Raw genomic sequence first — 15,763 nt, 5'->3', positions numbered from 1 at the left:
TTAGCTGTTTTAAATAATAACCTTTAAAAAAATATTCTACCAAGAAAGTACACAAGTATAGTATAATGAACCAATAGATATAGTAGATCTAGATGGTAAATCGAGCCCAATAAGTTGTGAAACTTAATAAGGAATATCCAAAGAGGTAACTTTATCCCAAGAAAGTTAACTATTTAAAGATGACTTCTTATATATGGTATGTCATATGCTTTAAATCATGCGAGGGAATAAATTTTTAACCATATGATTAACCAAAGCAAAGGCTTATCCTATGAAAGACTATTTATAGATGATTCATTTTGCGAATGATATCAAAGGATAATTGCTCTTTCTAACCAAATTTTGTTTACTTTCTAACCAATATATGGTAGATTGATCCTCCCCTGTATTCCTGTTGGCTGAATTTGGGAGTATGTTTCTAGATTATACCTTTTAATAATTCTTACTTGATAATTTCTTTATTGGCGTTCCTTTTTTTCTTCAAATCTTGAATGACAGCTTTAAATGACTTATTTTTTATTACATTTTTTTACGGCAATGCTTCGCCTATCTATTATGAAGTGTTGATTTAGGGAAAAGAGAACACTGAAAACATTTTTTACTGTGCTAAGAAAATTGCTAATAAAACATCACATGTTTTATTTTAATAGAGAAAGAGGGGACAATGGGCTATTTATTACCAGCTTATACCAATAACGAAATTAATTTTAAAAAATCACAAACATTACCACTTGTATAGTGTCAGAACTGAATAATCAGAATATAAATGTATACGAGTCGAAGCAAAATTGTAAGTAAATTTGTTGAAAAACTGCTTGATACAGAATAATGTTTATGGACATACTTACATTTTAAGGACTTGATAGAGTTGCTTTGCTTATAATATTGTTCTTTGTTGTCCCAGGAATCAATATATCAAAAAGCAGATCAATCGGATAATTAGATCACATAAAAAATTGTTATTAAAAAAGTAGAAAAATCAACATGTTTAAAATGGACGTACGGACATTCTGGTGATGATTATAGAGTTGCTATGCTTTCTAAATCGTACCTAACTACTACAGGAATCATCATGCAAAGTTTGAAATCAATAGGACAATTCTAACATGCCTAAATTAACGAATAAAAGCTATCTATCTTGGACGGACCGACCCTAATTATAGAAAAGCCTCGCTTTTAAAAATCATCCTGTACAAAACATTTTGAAGCAATTCATATAAATCTAATATCTTTAGAGGGGTAGCCAAAAGATATGGTGTATGTCTGTCTGTGTGTGTAGGACTGGACTAAGAACTACGCATGAAAACAGTTTTTAGTATCTTTAAAAGTTTTTTAAAGCAATAATAAGTTTCCTTTTTTTTAAATATAACTAATGGCATATAAGAAGCTTCCATGAAAAGAAACCTATTCATTCCAGGGATAAGGGATGGGAAACGTAGGAAAATATTATTTCAGGCCTATTTCAAGCCTAGGCCTATTTCTAGCCTAATAAACCAGTTTTGGGATAGCGCAGTGGTTCGTATAAAATGCTAATGAAAAAGCTGTGTGTGTGTGTGTAGATAAAGTATAGAATCAAATTCAGGTAGCTAGTTTAAAGTAAAAAACATAACTTTTTATAAACCTATATATTAATGGCTTTTGTTAAAATGAAGTTTTTTCTCTCCCAAAATTTTTTTATCTTTTACTTTGGTAATTTGAACTGTAAGAAAGCTATCGTTGGGTTTCCCTTAGACAGATTTTAGTTTGTATTATTTGCATTTTTATTAATGAGTAAAAATTTTATTTGAAAATTTCATTGCTAATTAAAATTCAAAATAAATAAATAAATATGCACTTGGGTAACATTCTATCAAGTTCTTTGGATACTATATGTATGATATATCTGTACTGTGTTGTATTGTACAAAAATTAGGGTTACGGTGTTGTATCATTTCCGTACTAAATTTTTAAAATTCAAAATACAACATCTAATCTATAAACTACCAAATGAAAATTCGTAGCTACCTTCTTTCCAAAAAAATAATCCCGTTATTTTTGTTTTTTCTATATGGCCCTTTTTTAATGTTTAACTCTAAGCAGATTTAATAATTAAACTAATGTGATCTAACACCATTTATATTTATTTTTTCGTAGCAGACGAAATCATTATTTTTTCCAGAATTGTCTGCTTCTAAAATATCCGCCATCTGTGATTTGGGCTTGTTTTGTATCAACCAATCACCAATTGGCTCCGCCAATTGGTGATTGGTTGATACAAAACAAGCCCAAATCACAGAACACTATTGGTTTAGAGCGGTAGCCAATATGAGCCGTCCGCCAGTAAGGTCATTAAATTAGGCAAATGATAAAAGTTGCATGATCCCTTTCAAAACCAGGCCGAGACCTAATTTATGGCCAGGTTTCCTATCCCTTATCCCTGATTCATTCCAGAAGCTAGCAAGATATTTTAAACATCCTTGATTATATCTCTTTTTTTTATGACCATTGTATTTACCTTCACTTTTACTTTATTTCTAAAACAGCGGCTACGCCCCTAGAGGCCTCTAGTGGCACTTTAGATGTTTTTATTTGTTAAAGTCTCTACATTACTTCTTTATTTTACGATAATTCTCTTTATGTTACAATGAAGTCTCCCATATATTTTAAATATTATCGATTTTTTGTCATTTCTCTTGGGAGGTTGGTTGTACCCTCTCCCAAAATAGTCATAAACCTTCCCAGAAACCATGAGAATCTACATATTAAGGAGAACCCGATCGGTTCAGCGTTTAGCGAGATCCTTTGGTACAGACACACAGACAAACAAACATCCTGCTACTTTAGTATACGGATTTTAGCGCATATGAAGGATCTAAAGGGATAAGACAATAGTAGATAAATTGATACCCCGCCCAAATTGAATTTTTGGATGCCTAGGCAAAATTTTTGAATTTTGATCTCCCCCCCCCCCCCATATAAAAAAGCTTGGACGTCCTTGTCCTGTACAATTAGTGGTTGAAACGGCTGGATATTAAGATTAATGAACATACCAATTAAATTTCGAAAAAAAGTCCCAAAAGTTATTAAGCTATTGAATAAGAAAACGTTATAATACAAATTTGGGGACTAATGTAATATTTTAGAAAGCCCAATGACCCCTCCCTCCCTGGATTGAATGAGAATTTGTACTTGCTTTCTACCTGACTTAACTAGATAAGATACCTTTTATTTGTTAAGTATACCTAAGTAATTTTATGTAACCCTAATTAAATAATTAAAAAATAAAATCAAAAAATATGAAAGATAAGTCTTAATTAGAGTAAAGTTTTTTTCGTCTACATAAATAGAAAAAAAGAAACATTATAAATAACTAAAAGTGTACTCATTGTAATAAAATTTGAATTATAGCTCTTTAAATGTAGAATCAAATAATTACATCTATTTTGTTGTTCATTCATTTTAACGAAAAAAAATAATTTGCAAATGTTTAGCACACCTGCCCATTTCCAATATTTGAATACGATTTGTGTTTTTTTATATATATTGGGGAGGTTAATTTACCATATTTTCTACTAAAAAAATCACCCTATAAAAAATATTTTTAAGTAACCATTCTTTATAATTATGAAAATAAAAAAATATCTTTAAAGAGGCCTTAGATGGTTAATTGCTATTATGTATAACACAGATAGGATGTATGTGGCAGAATTTACAAGGAACCGTGCTCAAAAACTTTAAAAAGATTGAAATATTTTTTAAAATCTTTAATTAGAAAAACAATTGGCTGTTTTAAGACATAACCAAAAAGGTACTCGTGTATCAAACCTGCTTTTTCTTGACATAGCTTAATGTAACTTAGAACAAAATAGGAATCCCTAGTAAACTTCATAAGGTACCTTACAGCTTCCCTAAGTCTTACTTAACATTACTACATTTAGGAATACTTAACAATAACTTAGAAACTTCATAGGAATACTTAACTAAAAGCATAAGGAAAAAGGATAAGAGGATGAATACTCACCCCTTTTTCATGGTAAAATACTACTTCCCCATCCCTAAATTTAGAAGCAGACGAAAATCAAAAACCGCCCAGGGCTTTTTGTAAGTCAATCATAAATAATAATGTGAATGAAAAGAAAAGCGATATTTAGCAAACAGCCGTGGGCGGTCAGAATCAGCTGAATGTTCATTATGAAAAAATTTCCCTCATTTTAGAAATAGAAGGATTCATCTTTCATGAACAAATTTTTTTAAATAAAAATAAAATTCTATGTAATTTTTAATTAAAACATTAAAACGAAGATATCTAATCTAATATTCTTGCCCTAAATATGGAAATAGTAAAAAGTAAAAAAATATTTTTTTTAATAATTTTTAATCCTCCCATTTGAAAAGTAGTGGAATAGCAATAAATTTTAGCGCGGCAAAAGCGCTGAGTAGGCCTCTAGGCCCACTGCCTATTTTCGTCTTCTAGTTGCTTCGATTCCTCTCTTTTATTTTTTTCTCTATGCTAAAAGCTTACATAAGCCTGACATAAGAAAATACCATTAGGGACACTTATCTTCGTTCGTGATTCACACTATTGTTTACTAAAGTACATTCAAAGTAAGTTTATTTGGGTATCAATGTATATTTCTTGCATGTTTTTTTTATTGAAAATTGTCGTCCGCGGTTACGAATATATAAATTTATAGGATTAATTCCTTTTTAAGTTTTAAGTATTATTTTTTGTTCTCTTTCTCTCTCTGTCTCTCTCTCTCTCTCTCTCTCTCTCTCTCTCTCTCACTCTCTCTCTCTCTCTCTCTCTCTCTCTCTCTTTCTCTCTCTCTTTCTCTCTCTCTCTCTCTCTCTCTCTCCCTCTCTCTCTCTCTCTCTCTCTCTCTCTCTCTCTCTCTCTCTCTCTCTTTTCTCTCTCTCTCTTTCTCTCTCTCTCTCTCTCTCTCTCTCTCTCTCTCTCTCTCTTTCTCTTTCTCTGTTTTTGTTCACTCATTTTAAATATCTCTTTCCCTTGCCTTTTTACTTTTACTATCATTTCTCTAAATGGAAAGTTTTTGAAAACTTGTGTTTTACTGAAATACTTACTTATTTATTTTTATAGCGTTGCTGCTCTATAAGTAAGGTTCAAAATTGCTTTGCAAGCTGATATTTCAGCTCACCAATACCCAAATAATTTCAACAAAACAATTGTATAATCCTAATATTGGTATCATTTTCATAAAAGTGTTTTTCTGTTTCCTGATTAAATGTTGTTAGAGTTATATTTTCTGAAATTTTCGTAATACTTTAATCTTGCTCATTAAAATTTTGTTGGCCTGTTATTGCTGCGCTACTCATGGACTTTGTACCATTGTTAATATAATTGTTTACAGTACATGTCTGACTAATATGTGCTCATGTACACATATGTAGTTTAAATGATTTATAAACGTCACTTTTTCCAGAGGACATATTCAAATTTTCTTGTCTCATATTGACCTGTGTACTTTTAAAGTACAGATCATCAATTATATTATGTAAAAGGAGGGAGGGTACATTGGACAGTAAATTCACTAGTACCCAAAGTTTTAAATCCACATTTGTTTGGGGCCAACCTCTGAATTTTTATTGATTGCGTCCAAACAAATAGTGTACAAACTATTCAACCATTAATTTTAATCGTTTACCTATAGATGTCAATTTGTTAGTCCATGATTTTTGGAATGTATTCATTCTTATTATAAATAGAATTATTTGTATGTTTTTTGCCTGATGTTTTAACTACCAGCAAATTATCATAGCAACCAATATGTCAGGGTAAAAGTTAAAATCAGGGTTCGGAAGCCGCGCCTCAGCCGCGCATAAGCCTCAGTTTTAAACCTGCTTGTGAGCAGAAAAAGAAATTTTTGAAAGAAGGATTGTCTACTAAAGAGACAGTTTTATACATCCAGCTAAATTTTATAGTGATAAAATGACGATTTCACTGAGGCTTACACGCGGCTTACGCGCGGCCCCCGATCCCTGGTTAAAATCTATTTATAAAGTTGGCTTCGTTGAAAGCCCAAATGACTAAATATTGAAATTCCATACAAAAAAATCTATCAGATATTGATTTATGTTTATTACATTTCCAATACCAGGTCTCAATTAAAAAGCTAATTTATTATTATATAGTTATTTAGAAATATTTCAGGGGTGTATAAAATTTAATATAAAATATATATCGATTTCTAAAAAGATAGTTAGAATTTAAGAATTCATGCATTTGATTGAATTTATTAAATGATATAAAATAATATGAAAACCTATTAAATGTTTTTATACATTCTAAATCATTAGCCAATAAAAAAAGTCTATATTCATATTTTATTGAGTTAGGACATTTCATGATGAGCAGACATAAAGTGCTAAAATTATGCATTCTGGTCATTTCCTTGACCATGTTCTTTTATCAGTTAGAAAAAGCTGCCTCTAAACTAGTTGACCCTCCCGTAGCTGATGTAACTGAACATCTTAAGATTGAGGATATTGAGCTACCAATGATAACTATCTGCCCGACTCAACAATTCAACATCACAGTGCTACATAATTATGGATATGATAGCTACAAATCATTTCTGAAAGGTTTCAAAACTGGTAAACTTGAAAGCTCAACTGATAAAAATGTTTCATTTTGGCAGATTGTTGACAAGGCACTTGTATATGGTATGGATGATGTTGATGTTAAGGTAGAAAACTCAAATGGTACATGGACCAAAAGTTTCTTCATCAAATATGGATATTGCTGGGATGTTATCAACTATGACTTTTCTAGAGAAATCAAGATTACCACTAAGAAACTTATAGAGAAAACTGGTGATATCTTAGTGTTTCTCACTGACAAACATCTCAAGACAAGGTTTGATATTAATCTTGTAAGCCAAAGAGGACCAGCAATGCAAATTCAAAAGGACAAAGAAACCAACTACTATATAGAAGCTGAGAAATTGTCTTATTACAACCCCAATAATGTCACCTGTCAAGACTATGATGTCATGGAATACGCAACGTGTGTTGATGATAGGATTCAGAACTACACTACTCCCCTGTTCAAGTGTAATCCCCCTTGGATTTCTTTAATTAACAACTGTCCCAATATGGACTGGCAATTGGCAAGACCTAACATGAGCCTGACTGAAATTGTAAAGATTTTAATTTCTACCACTAGATTTGTTACAGGTACATGACATGTAGTAGGTCTAGAAAAGTACTCTCAAAATCAGAAGTTAGGGAACCAGCAGAGGAATAATCCAGACATATGATTGGTCAAAAAGAGTATTGAATTTATTTCTTCATTTCACTTTAATTTACTTGTGTAATTTCTATTGTGTAAATATTTCTTCACCCGCATTAAGATAGCTATTAATTCTTGAATTTCTTAGGATATAGCTAGCTTTTGGGAACTTGTAACATCAAAAATTTTCCATTTTCTATGAATTTTTATATTTATTACAGGTACATTCAAAAATATATTTGAAATGGAAAACTTGGATGCAAAAAGAGCCTGTCCCCACCCATGCACTGTTATACAATCTACAATAAGACCAGGAAGTTCCGAGGCTACCAACGAAACTAGAATCAGACTTCTATTTGATGACTTAGTTGTCTACAGTCACATTATTGTCAACTATGGCTTCACAGATTTTCTTGTGGATCTTGGAAGCAGTGTTGGTCTCTGGTTTGGACTTTCGGTATTTGGACTGGCAGATCTGGGTATTTTAGTTCTTGACTTTCTTCAAGTTAAAGTGATGGAAAAAATCAACAAAAATTAATTCAACATTTAATAATGAACCTCATAAAAGTGTCGAACTATGACGTCAGAAAAAAATAACAATTAACCAATGAGAAGCCAGTATTCACTGTAATTGACCAATGGTAAAATATATAGCGGTCTCTCATTGGTTAATTGTTAATTTTTTTCTGACGTCATAGTCAGACACTTTTACTGGGTTCTTAATAATCTAATTCTGATTTAGTGCATTTTTGATAATAGAAATAATTTACATATAACCATAATAATTTATGTTAATCTTATTATCCTTATAATAAAGTAAAAAGATGTCTGTCTGTTTACTGTGTGTTTCTGTGTATGTTTGTAACTTGCTAACTGCTAATCCGATCAGGTTCTCCTTTACAGGGTAGCTTCTCATAGGTCCAAGGAAGGTTTATAACTATTTTGGGGGAGGGTACCACCACCCTCACAAGAGAAATCTGTCCAATAAAAAAATGACTCCACCCCCCCCCCAAACAAAAATATATATATTTCATTTTACTTTTTTAAACTAATATTTAAAATGAAAAGTCCCCCCCTGAAATTTTCTTTTCCTTTAAATCTTTTAAATTTAAATCTAAAATAAAAATGGGTAGTTAAAATCAATGTGCCCCTAGAGGCCTCTGGGGGCGTAGCCGCTAGTCTTACAGTAAAGTAGTAGAATACTTATGTATAGTATTCTGATACTTTCATGATATCAGGATGGACGCAATCGCAATAGGAAAGGGAAAATAGTATTTTTCAGCTAGATTCCTTTGATTTGAATCCCTGTAGTCTAGGGTTGCAGCTAGTTTTTAAACACATTAATATCTTTACCTCCTTCTACATTGCGCAAACATTGTTATCTTTTAGTCCTTCTGTGGTAACATCCTTTTCAAAAACAAACTGAATCAGTGTTATCTTTTACATAGAACAAGAATCATTATAGTGAATTATATTTGTAAACATAAAATATTTTTTTTTATTTTGTGAATTATTATAACAAATACACTTTCAGAAATAAATAAGAATTGTTCCTTCTTTTATAGTTTATAGTTTTCAAAAATGGGATAATGATTTATAAGAGAAGGCAAAATTAAAGGTAAATTCAGAAAAAATATCGGGTACTCTAAATGAAAGTCTGTCTCTCAGCAAGGTTTTTTTGTTTAGATGGATCTCTATTTTAGTATGAAGACTTTCCATTCTTACTCTTCTAATCTGTGAATATTCTAAATTATTTAAAAATAAGCTTCTCTATATGTTGGTCTGTCAGTCAGCAAGATTTCATTTTTCCAACCCTCTTGTGAGAATTTCTCAATTTTTCATAATTTTCTCAAGGTGTTGAATTTGGGGGACTTTTAAAGATTTTTTTAGTGGTAAAGTTTTCAAATTCCAGCAAAATTGTAAGGAAGCTTACATTGTTTGGAAATTTTGCATAAAACTGTTGTATTGGATTGAAAACCAATTGGTTTTCATGTTCTATTGTTTGAATTAATATAAGTCTCAGTCTGTCTAAGAATATTATGTATGTATATAATGATATAACTCTAAACACAGCAAAACAGAAAAAATTTTTGGTAGATTATATTTTAAATGTAGAGTTATACATAGAGCTATTTATTCTCTAAGCTAGACTTTTAGATTGTATAGAATCAATATTTAATCTATTTTAGACATTTCACCATGGATTCTGTGTTGGAGCTCTCTAAATGCTCTTGTAAATTTGAGAAGTTCAAAGGACTTGAACTAGGCCCTTTTCCTATGTCAACAAGAGATGAAGATACATTGAAAGATTGTGAAAAAAAGTATAATCTAATTGATGAAGCAATACACTTCTTGGGACCTGCCAATTCATTAGATAAATGTACAATTAAAGATAAGATTAAAGAAATCAAAGAAAAAATAGGAGAATATTATTTTGACAAAGATTGCAAGTTAATTGCTATTCCAAATCAAAGATGAAATAGATATCATGGAAATTTTGGACATAACAAACTTAGACAATGAGATGCTGCAAAAGTGTGTTGGTAAAACTTTGAATTCTGACTCAAAAAACAAATCAGAACCATTGGCCAAGGATTGCCCACTATTCTCCAAGGTAAAGATGCAGATGTTTTTGTTATTTATTGATTTAAAAAAAAAATCTTTAACATACAGGACCTTCAATTATGATAATTTAAATTGGATTACATGTTGGTTCTTCACTTTTAATACTTTAAATGATAAATATTTGCATTTTCAATAAATTAGGTAAAAAAGAGTTTTCAAGAAGATAAATTTAAAGAACTTAAAAAGAAAACAAAGATTGAATTAGAAAATTACTGGAAATATCAGTATTACAAGTCTTCAGTTCAGTTATTCACTAGGGAATGGGATTCAGTGATTGTTATTCCAGAATCAAAGATTTTTATTAACATTGAAGTTAAAAGTGGTGAAAATATTAATGCATTGAAAAAAGCTGCAGATCAAACAAACAAACATCTCAATTTTGCAAGGAAAGTATTTGGTCCAATGATCACAAAGGGTTGGCAGTTTATCAAGTCTGCCTTTTCACCAAATTTTATTTTTGGGGAAGAGTCAAAACAACTTTGTGCACATTGTAAACAATATATTCTGTCAACAGAAGACTTACAAGATATGAAACCTTGGTTGGAGAAATTAATGGCATGTAATTCAAATGTCAAGGGGACTGTACTTCAAAATGATTATGATACAATACTTGTTGCCATGATTGGTTTTGCATCAATGCGTCAAGTAGATTCCTTTAATAAGCTCATTGTAGATCCTTATGAAATCAGCCTGGAAACAGAAATTAAATTAACAGGTAAGACTCAAGGGTTAAGTGCAGAAGCTGTGTGCAATCATGACTTAAATCAAGGTTTAGACAAAACTGAAACTAAATATATGTGCTACATGCTTACACCAGATCATATAAATGCAGTAAAATGTCCAGCTAAACTTCTCCTTATCAGTGGAGATTATGGAACAGGGAAGACATATGTCTTGAAAGAGAGAGCTAAAGCTTATGCTCTAAAATATTCTACCTGCAAAATTGGTTATATAAATTTGTCAGGCATATTTACGGATTTAGTAAACAGACTTAATCTTGCACCATATACTATTATGGATCTTGTTGCAACTAGGGACTTTTTGAATTTTCCCAATGTTGAAGTAATTTCACTGAAAAGCATTATAGATTGTTGTTTCATAGGTGGCTTTGATCAGGATTTAATAAAGGACATAGGTGGCATCTGTCAGAAGAATGAAAGAGAGGCATTGACATTTTATTTAACTATTGAAAAGTTTATTACATATAAGAATTATGACCATGTGTTCATAGATGAGTTCAATGTAATTGATGAAAACCGAGTTCCAAGTTTTTTTTCTCTTTCACAAACATTGTGTTTAGCTTTGAAGTGGAGTCCAGACAACAAATATCTAACTTGGATGTCATTTATAGAGTTGCACCAGCAAGCAAAAATAATCAAATTAGGAAACAATTTGAGAAATTCAGAGAACATAATAAGATTATCTAATTCCATTGGGTTCAGCCTGAGTAAAGATCTAAAATGTATTGTACCATCTAAAACAATTGTTGGGCCTGTTTGCTACATATATCAAAATCCACTTAAAATAGATATTCTTTTCTTGGCAAGAGCAGCAGTTCACAAATACTTTGAAGGGAGACCAAGAGAGTGTGTTGTTGTATTGGTAGCAAACTATTCAGAGACAAAGGTTATATTCAATGATCTCTCTGAAATATTTTCTAATGACAGGAAAGTTATGTTAATGGAAAACTTGATTGAAAGAGATGAAGAATCTAACTATCTAAAACACCCAGAAGGTATTATAGTCACATCTATGAGAGAATTTCAAGGTGTTCAAGCAAGGAATGTAATTGTGCTATTTGGGGATGATGGTGATCATGTTTTTAACATTACTTTGAGAAATTCTATTCTACGTTGTATGTCCTTTGCAATTGTCATTTGCAATGGACAACAATATCAAAGTGTTCCTGGTGTTATTGAAGACAAGGACTTAGATAATTACATTCATGTTGGCAGTGATAAACCAAAATGTGTTTTGCTAAGAAATTTCAAATTACACAGTTTGAATAAACTGATTGAAGAAATGTTGGTTGATACCACTATACAAGTAACTATCATTGCAGAGGATGATTTTGAAGGACATAGAATATTTTCAAGCATTACATCCCCTTTATCTTCAGCTTTAGGAATGAGGTCCAGAATGTTCATGCAACATGAATCAAGGTTAATGTGTCATACTTTACCTCAAATTAAAAAAGATGAAATATTCTATATGCCTAAATCTGTATTCGTTGTAAGCTGTCCCAACTTATTTGCATGTAACTGTTATACCCCTATAATGTTCAGAAACTGCATATGGATGGCAAATAATATAGAATCTGTTAAAACAAGAAATTTATTTTTACGTTTCAAACCAAATAACTTATTTCTAGTAAGCAATGAAAACCTCAATATATTCCCTCTTCTTTTTGATGTGACAGAGAAAGAAGATCTTGATGATTTTAATGTTATCATATCTAAAAGAACACTTATTAGGGAGGATTTAGATTTTGAATATCAACTTGAGCAAATTCAAAATGCATTAGAGAATGTAACTATGAGAGGAAAGAATAATCAGATTAAGAACAGGAAGTTAGATGAATATTTAAGAACAGATTTCTCACTCAACATGTCTTGGTTGCCTTCAAATATCCAAAAACCATCTACTTTAATTTCTCTATGGAATTCAATGCAAGAGTGGAATTTCATAGAGAAATACAATAAAGAAAATAAATCACAGAAGATTGAGTTAAAAAGGCTACAACAATATAGAAAAAGCTTCTAATGGATATTTCAGTGTAAAGAACATTACGGGGCAATTTCAAGTATTTGCCATATATAATACAATAGTACAATTATAATAAACAAAATTGTTCTCTCAACCAATTTACTTACTTAACTATTCAGGTTATAAATTACTTATATTTTGTTGACCTCTTTACTTTCAATGAAGTATAAAGTGATAAAATATTCATCTCCTTTTTTTCAAAATTTCTTTTGAAAATAAGAATGTCACCTGTTCAAATGAGTGCAAATGTTTGTGCTCTTTACAAACGCCAATTAGATTACAATTGTCACAAACAGGCTGATCTAAATATAAATATTAATAAGATTTTCAATCCTATTATATAAAGTATTAAGTAATTATTGTCTGTCCCAAAGGACCGCTGAACCGATATTGTTCTCCTTAACAGTGAAGCTTCTTATAGATCCTGGGAAGGTTTTGAACTATTTTGGGGGAAGTGTCTTCACCCCCCTCCCCCCCAAAATATTTTTTTAACACTTTTGAAACTCAAATTTAAAATGGGATGAGGTCGACTTTCCCCCCTTCTATCTTAAGTGCCCCTAGAGGCTTCTAGGGGCGTAGCCTCTAGTAACATAAAAAGTGTTAATATTTTATATATATATATTTTATTATTGTACATATATTTATTTATTAATAAGTTTATTAATGTTAAATGTAATAAAGGTTTATGAAGGTACATACCTGCTTTTTTACATAAGAAACAATCCATTTTTTCATCTATTATTTTTCTGAATAAATTTTTTTTGTAGAGGCAAAGCTTTTTTAAGGTCAGTCGGTTATTATTTCAAGTAAAAGCTATATCTATGAAAAATCTTCAAATATTTTAATTTAAATACTAGAAATGTGTTTTATTATTGTTTTCTACTTTTTGTAAATGCTAGATTAGCAAGAAATGTTAGGAATGTAACAAAAATGTTGAAACTTTCCAGCTTTTTAAGTGTAGCATATTTTTTCTGTACTAAAGTTATTGGCAATATTATTGTTTTTTTAAAAGACCTTAATATCTCCAAGAAAACTTCATATTGGTTTAGGAAAATTTAAAAACACTTCTTAGGGTGGAGTTAAAATATATATTCTCACATGAAAAATATCCCAAGTAAGTAGAGCCCATATGAAATTTATATGTTTTATCATAAAGTTATGTTCCTCTATTTTAAATATCTATTTTTTAAGTTCTATAATAGACAACATTTTACTTTTTGTAAATACACGATAGGTTTCATTGGCCACACTATTTAAGAAAAGAAATATTAAAAGTATTTCACTAATTAAGGAATAATCTTTTAGATCTAAACAGACATTCGACCTTGTGCGTTTAATGTATCATAATAATAATTAAGTTTAATTGATATATTATGAAAAAATCTAAATCATATTTGGTATTTTAGACCTAAAGTTCCTTAACAAAATAAGAGAGAACAAAATGGCAAAAAGTCTACCTGCGTAGCAGACGCTATCCTTGTATAAAAGTAACAGTTAAAGTAAAGGACTGATATGATTCTCCTTTAGAGTGAGGCTTCTTATAGGCATATTGAAGGTTTACAGATAATTTTGGTGAGGGTACCTCCACCCTGCAAAAGAGAAATCAAAATAAAAAGTGGAGGCTTGACTTACCCCTACTCCTCTCCTCTCTAAAGCACCCCTTGAGGCCTCTATGGGCGTAGCCGCTTGTTTTACTGGAAAAGTGACAAGGGGCTTCACAAAAAGAACATTCCCCAAAGGAAAGGAAAATGTCCAGAAGGCAAACTGACTTGTAAAGAAATTTGATCTTATCTAAAATTTAATTTTAAACAAAGAATTTTAAAATATTTTTCCTTAACATTTGAAAAACTAATATTTTTTAGTAGCGAAGCTACTCTACAAGTAAAGTAATCTTTGTGTGTCTGTCCTTTATGTAGGTCATTGTAAATTGGATTTGGATTAAAAATAACTTTTGTTCCTTAACTAGTATTTTGAAATCCATCTTGTTTGTTTCTTCATTTACTATATTTGATTTAAAAATCCTGTTTTATCATTTACTGGTTTTTTGCCATTATTGTTAAATTAAATAATGGAACTCAATATATTGATTTAAAGTTTTTCTACTGTAATTTGTTGTCCTAGGAATCATTATATCACTCAAAAGATAGTTGCCAAGTTCAAAATAAGACGTGTGGACTTTCTGGCAACGATTATAGAGTTGCTAGGCTGTGTAAATCGTTACAGGAACCATCATACAAATAGACAGGCCAATGCTTCATGTTTAAATTAACGATAATATTTATCCGTTACGTACGTATGGGCTGACTTTAATTATAGAATAGCTTCGCTTTAAAAAAAATGCATAAACCTAATGAACAAATAGACATGCATGGGAGAAATTTAAAAGGCAATTAATTCATTTTTAAAACTCATTACTTTACTTTAATTTGATTTGAATTTTTCAAATTTCAATGTGGAATAAATTTGATGAGGCTTGTTTTAGTATTGCCTACTCTACAATCTTTCCTGTTAGTCTGTCTATCCGTCTTATCTCTTACTTTATTTCCTATCTGTCAAAAAAAGTCAATTTTAAATTAAATCACTTATTAATGATGTTGATATAATGCCTAGAATTTTTTTTGGGTTTGTATTAAAATTAGTTTATTTTGTATCCTATATGTCTGGTTCATTAGTCCATTTCTCCTTGCAGTGTTATTTATTCTCCCCAAAGTTTTTCTAAATTTGGACTTGTTCATTCATGTTTACAAATTGCATTTTTTATCAAAATGAGACTTTTCCTCAAATCAAATGTCACCACAAAACAAAACTATAGAAAGTACAGCTTTAAAAAAAATTCAAGAAATAATATTTGACTTTTAAGATTTTCCTCTATCCGTAGCCAAAATAGGTTGGACATCCTTGCTAAGATAAAGATTTTATTGTAAAAATGAAAACGAATACATTGAGAGGGGTAATATACTGTAATAGCTATTTATTGCATCGTATTATAGACAGCTGAAAACTACAACATTGATTCCAGTTTTGTCAGACCATATTGTACGAATGACCTGGCCCAAAAAAACTAGAATTAATTTTATGCTTTATTTTTCGTGAAATATTGTATCTAATACGATATAACAATTTTCAGCATGGCTCATAACCGCT

General features: G+C 30.6%; 1 protein-coding gene and 1 long non-coding RNA gene across 2 annotated transcripts in view; one reads left to right on the top strand and one right to left on the bottom strand.

The window, feature by feature from the left end:
• LOC145326037 (SET domain-containing protein SmydA-8-like) overlaps positions 1–13,406 on the bottom strand; it is a 34,543-nt gene extending 21,137 nt beyond the window's left edge. The window contains exons 1-2 of the mRNA XM_080169133.1: positions 13,319–13,406; positions 12,848–12,921 (exon numbers count right to left, since the gene is read on the bottom strand). Of these exons, the coding sequence (XP_080025259.1) occupies positions 12,848–12,921; positions 13,319–13,346 (102 nt within the window). The 5' untranslated portion in view covers positions 13,347–13,406. The remainder of the gene's footprint in view (positions 1–12,847; positions 12,922–13,318) is intronic.
• LOC145326038 (uncharacterized) lies at positions 8,760–12,840 on the top strand. The gene is made up of 3 exons (XR_013881733.1): positions 8,760–8,846; positions 9,418–9,842; positions 9,995–12,840. It is a non-coding gene; the product is annotated as an uncharacterized LOC145326038 (long non-coding RNA).
• Positions 13,407–15,763: the final 2,357 nt, after the last annotated feature.

This window comes from Acartia tonsa, chromosome 8 (genome assembly GCF_053477335.1).
Source record: "Acartia tonsa isolate MP-2025a chromosome 8, ASM5347733v1, whole genome shotgun sequence".
In the NCBI taxonomy this organism is placed as follows: Eukaryota; Metazoa; Arthropoda; class Copepoda; order Calanoida; family Acartiidae; genus Acartia; species Acartia tonsa.
The sequence above is the reverse complement of the archived record's forward strand: the minus strand, read 5'-3'. Positions and strand labels throughout refer to the sequence as shown.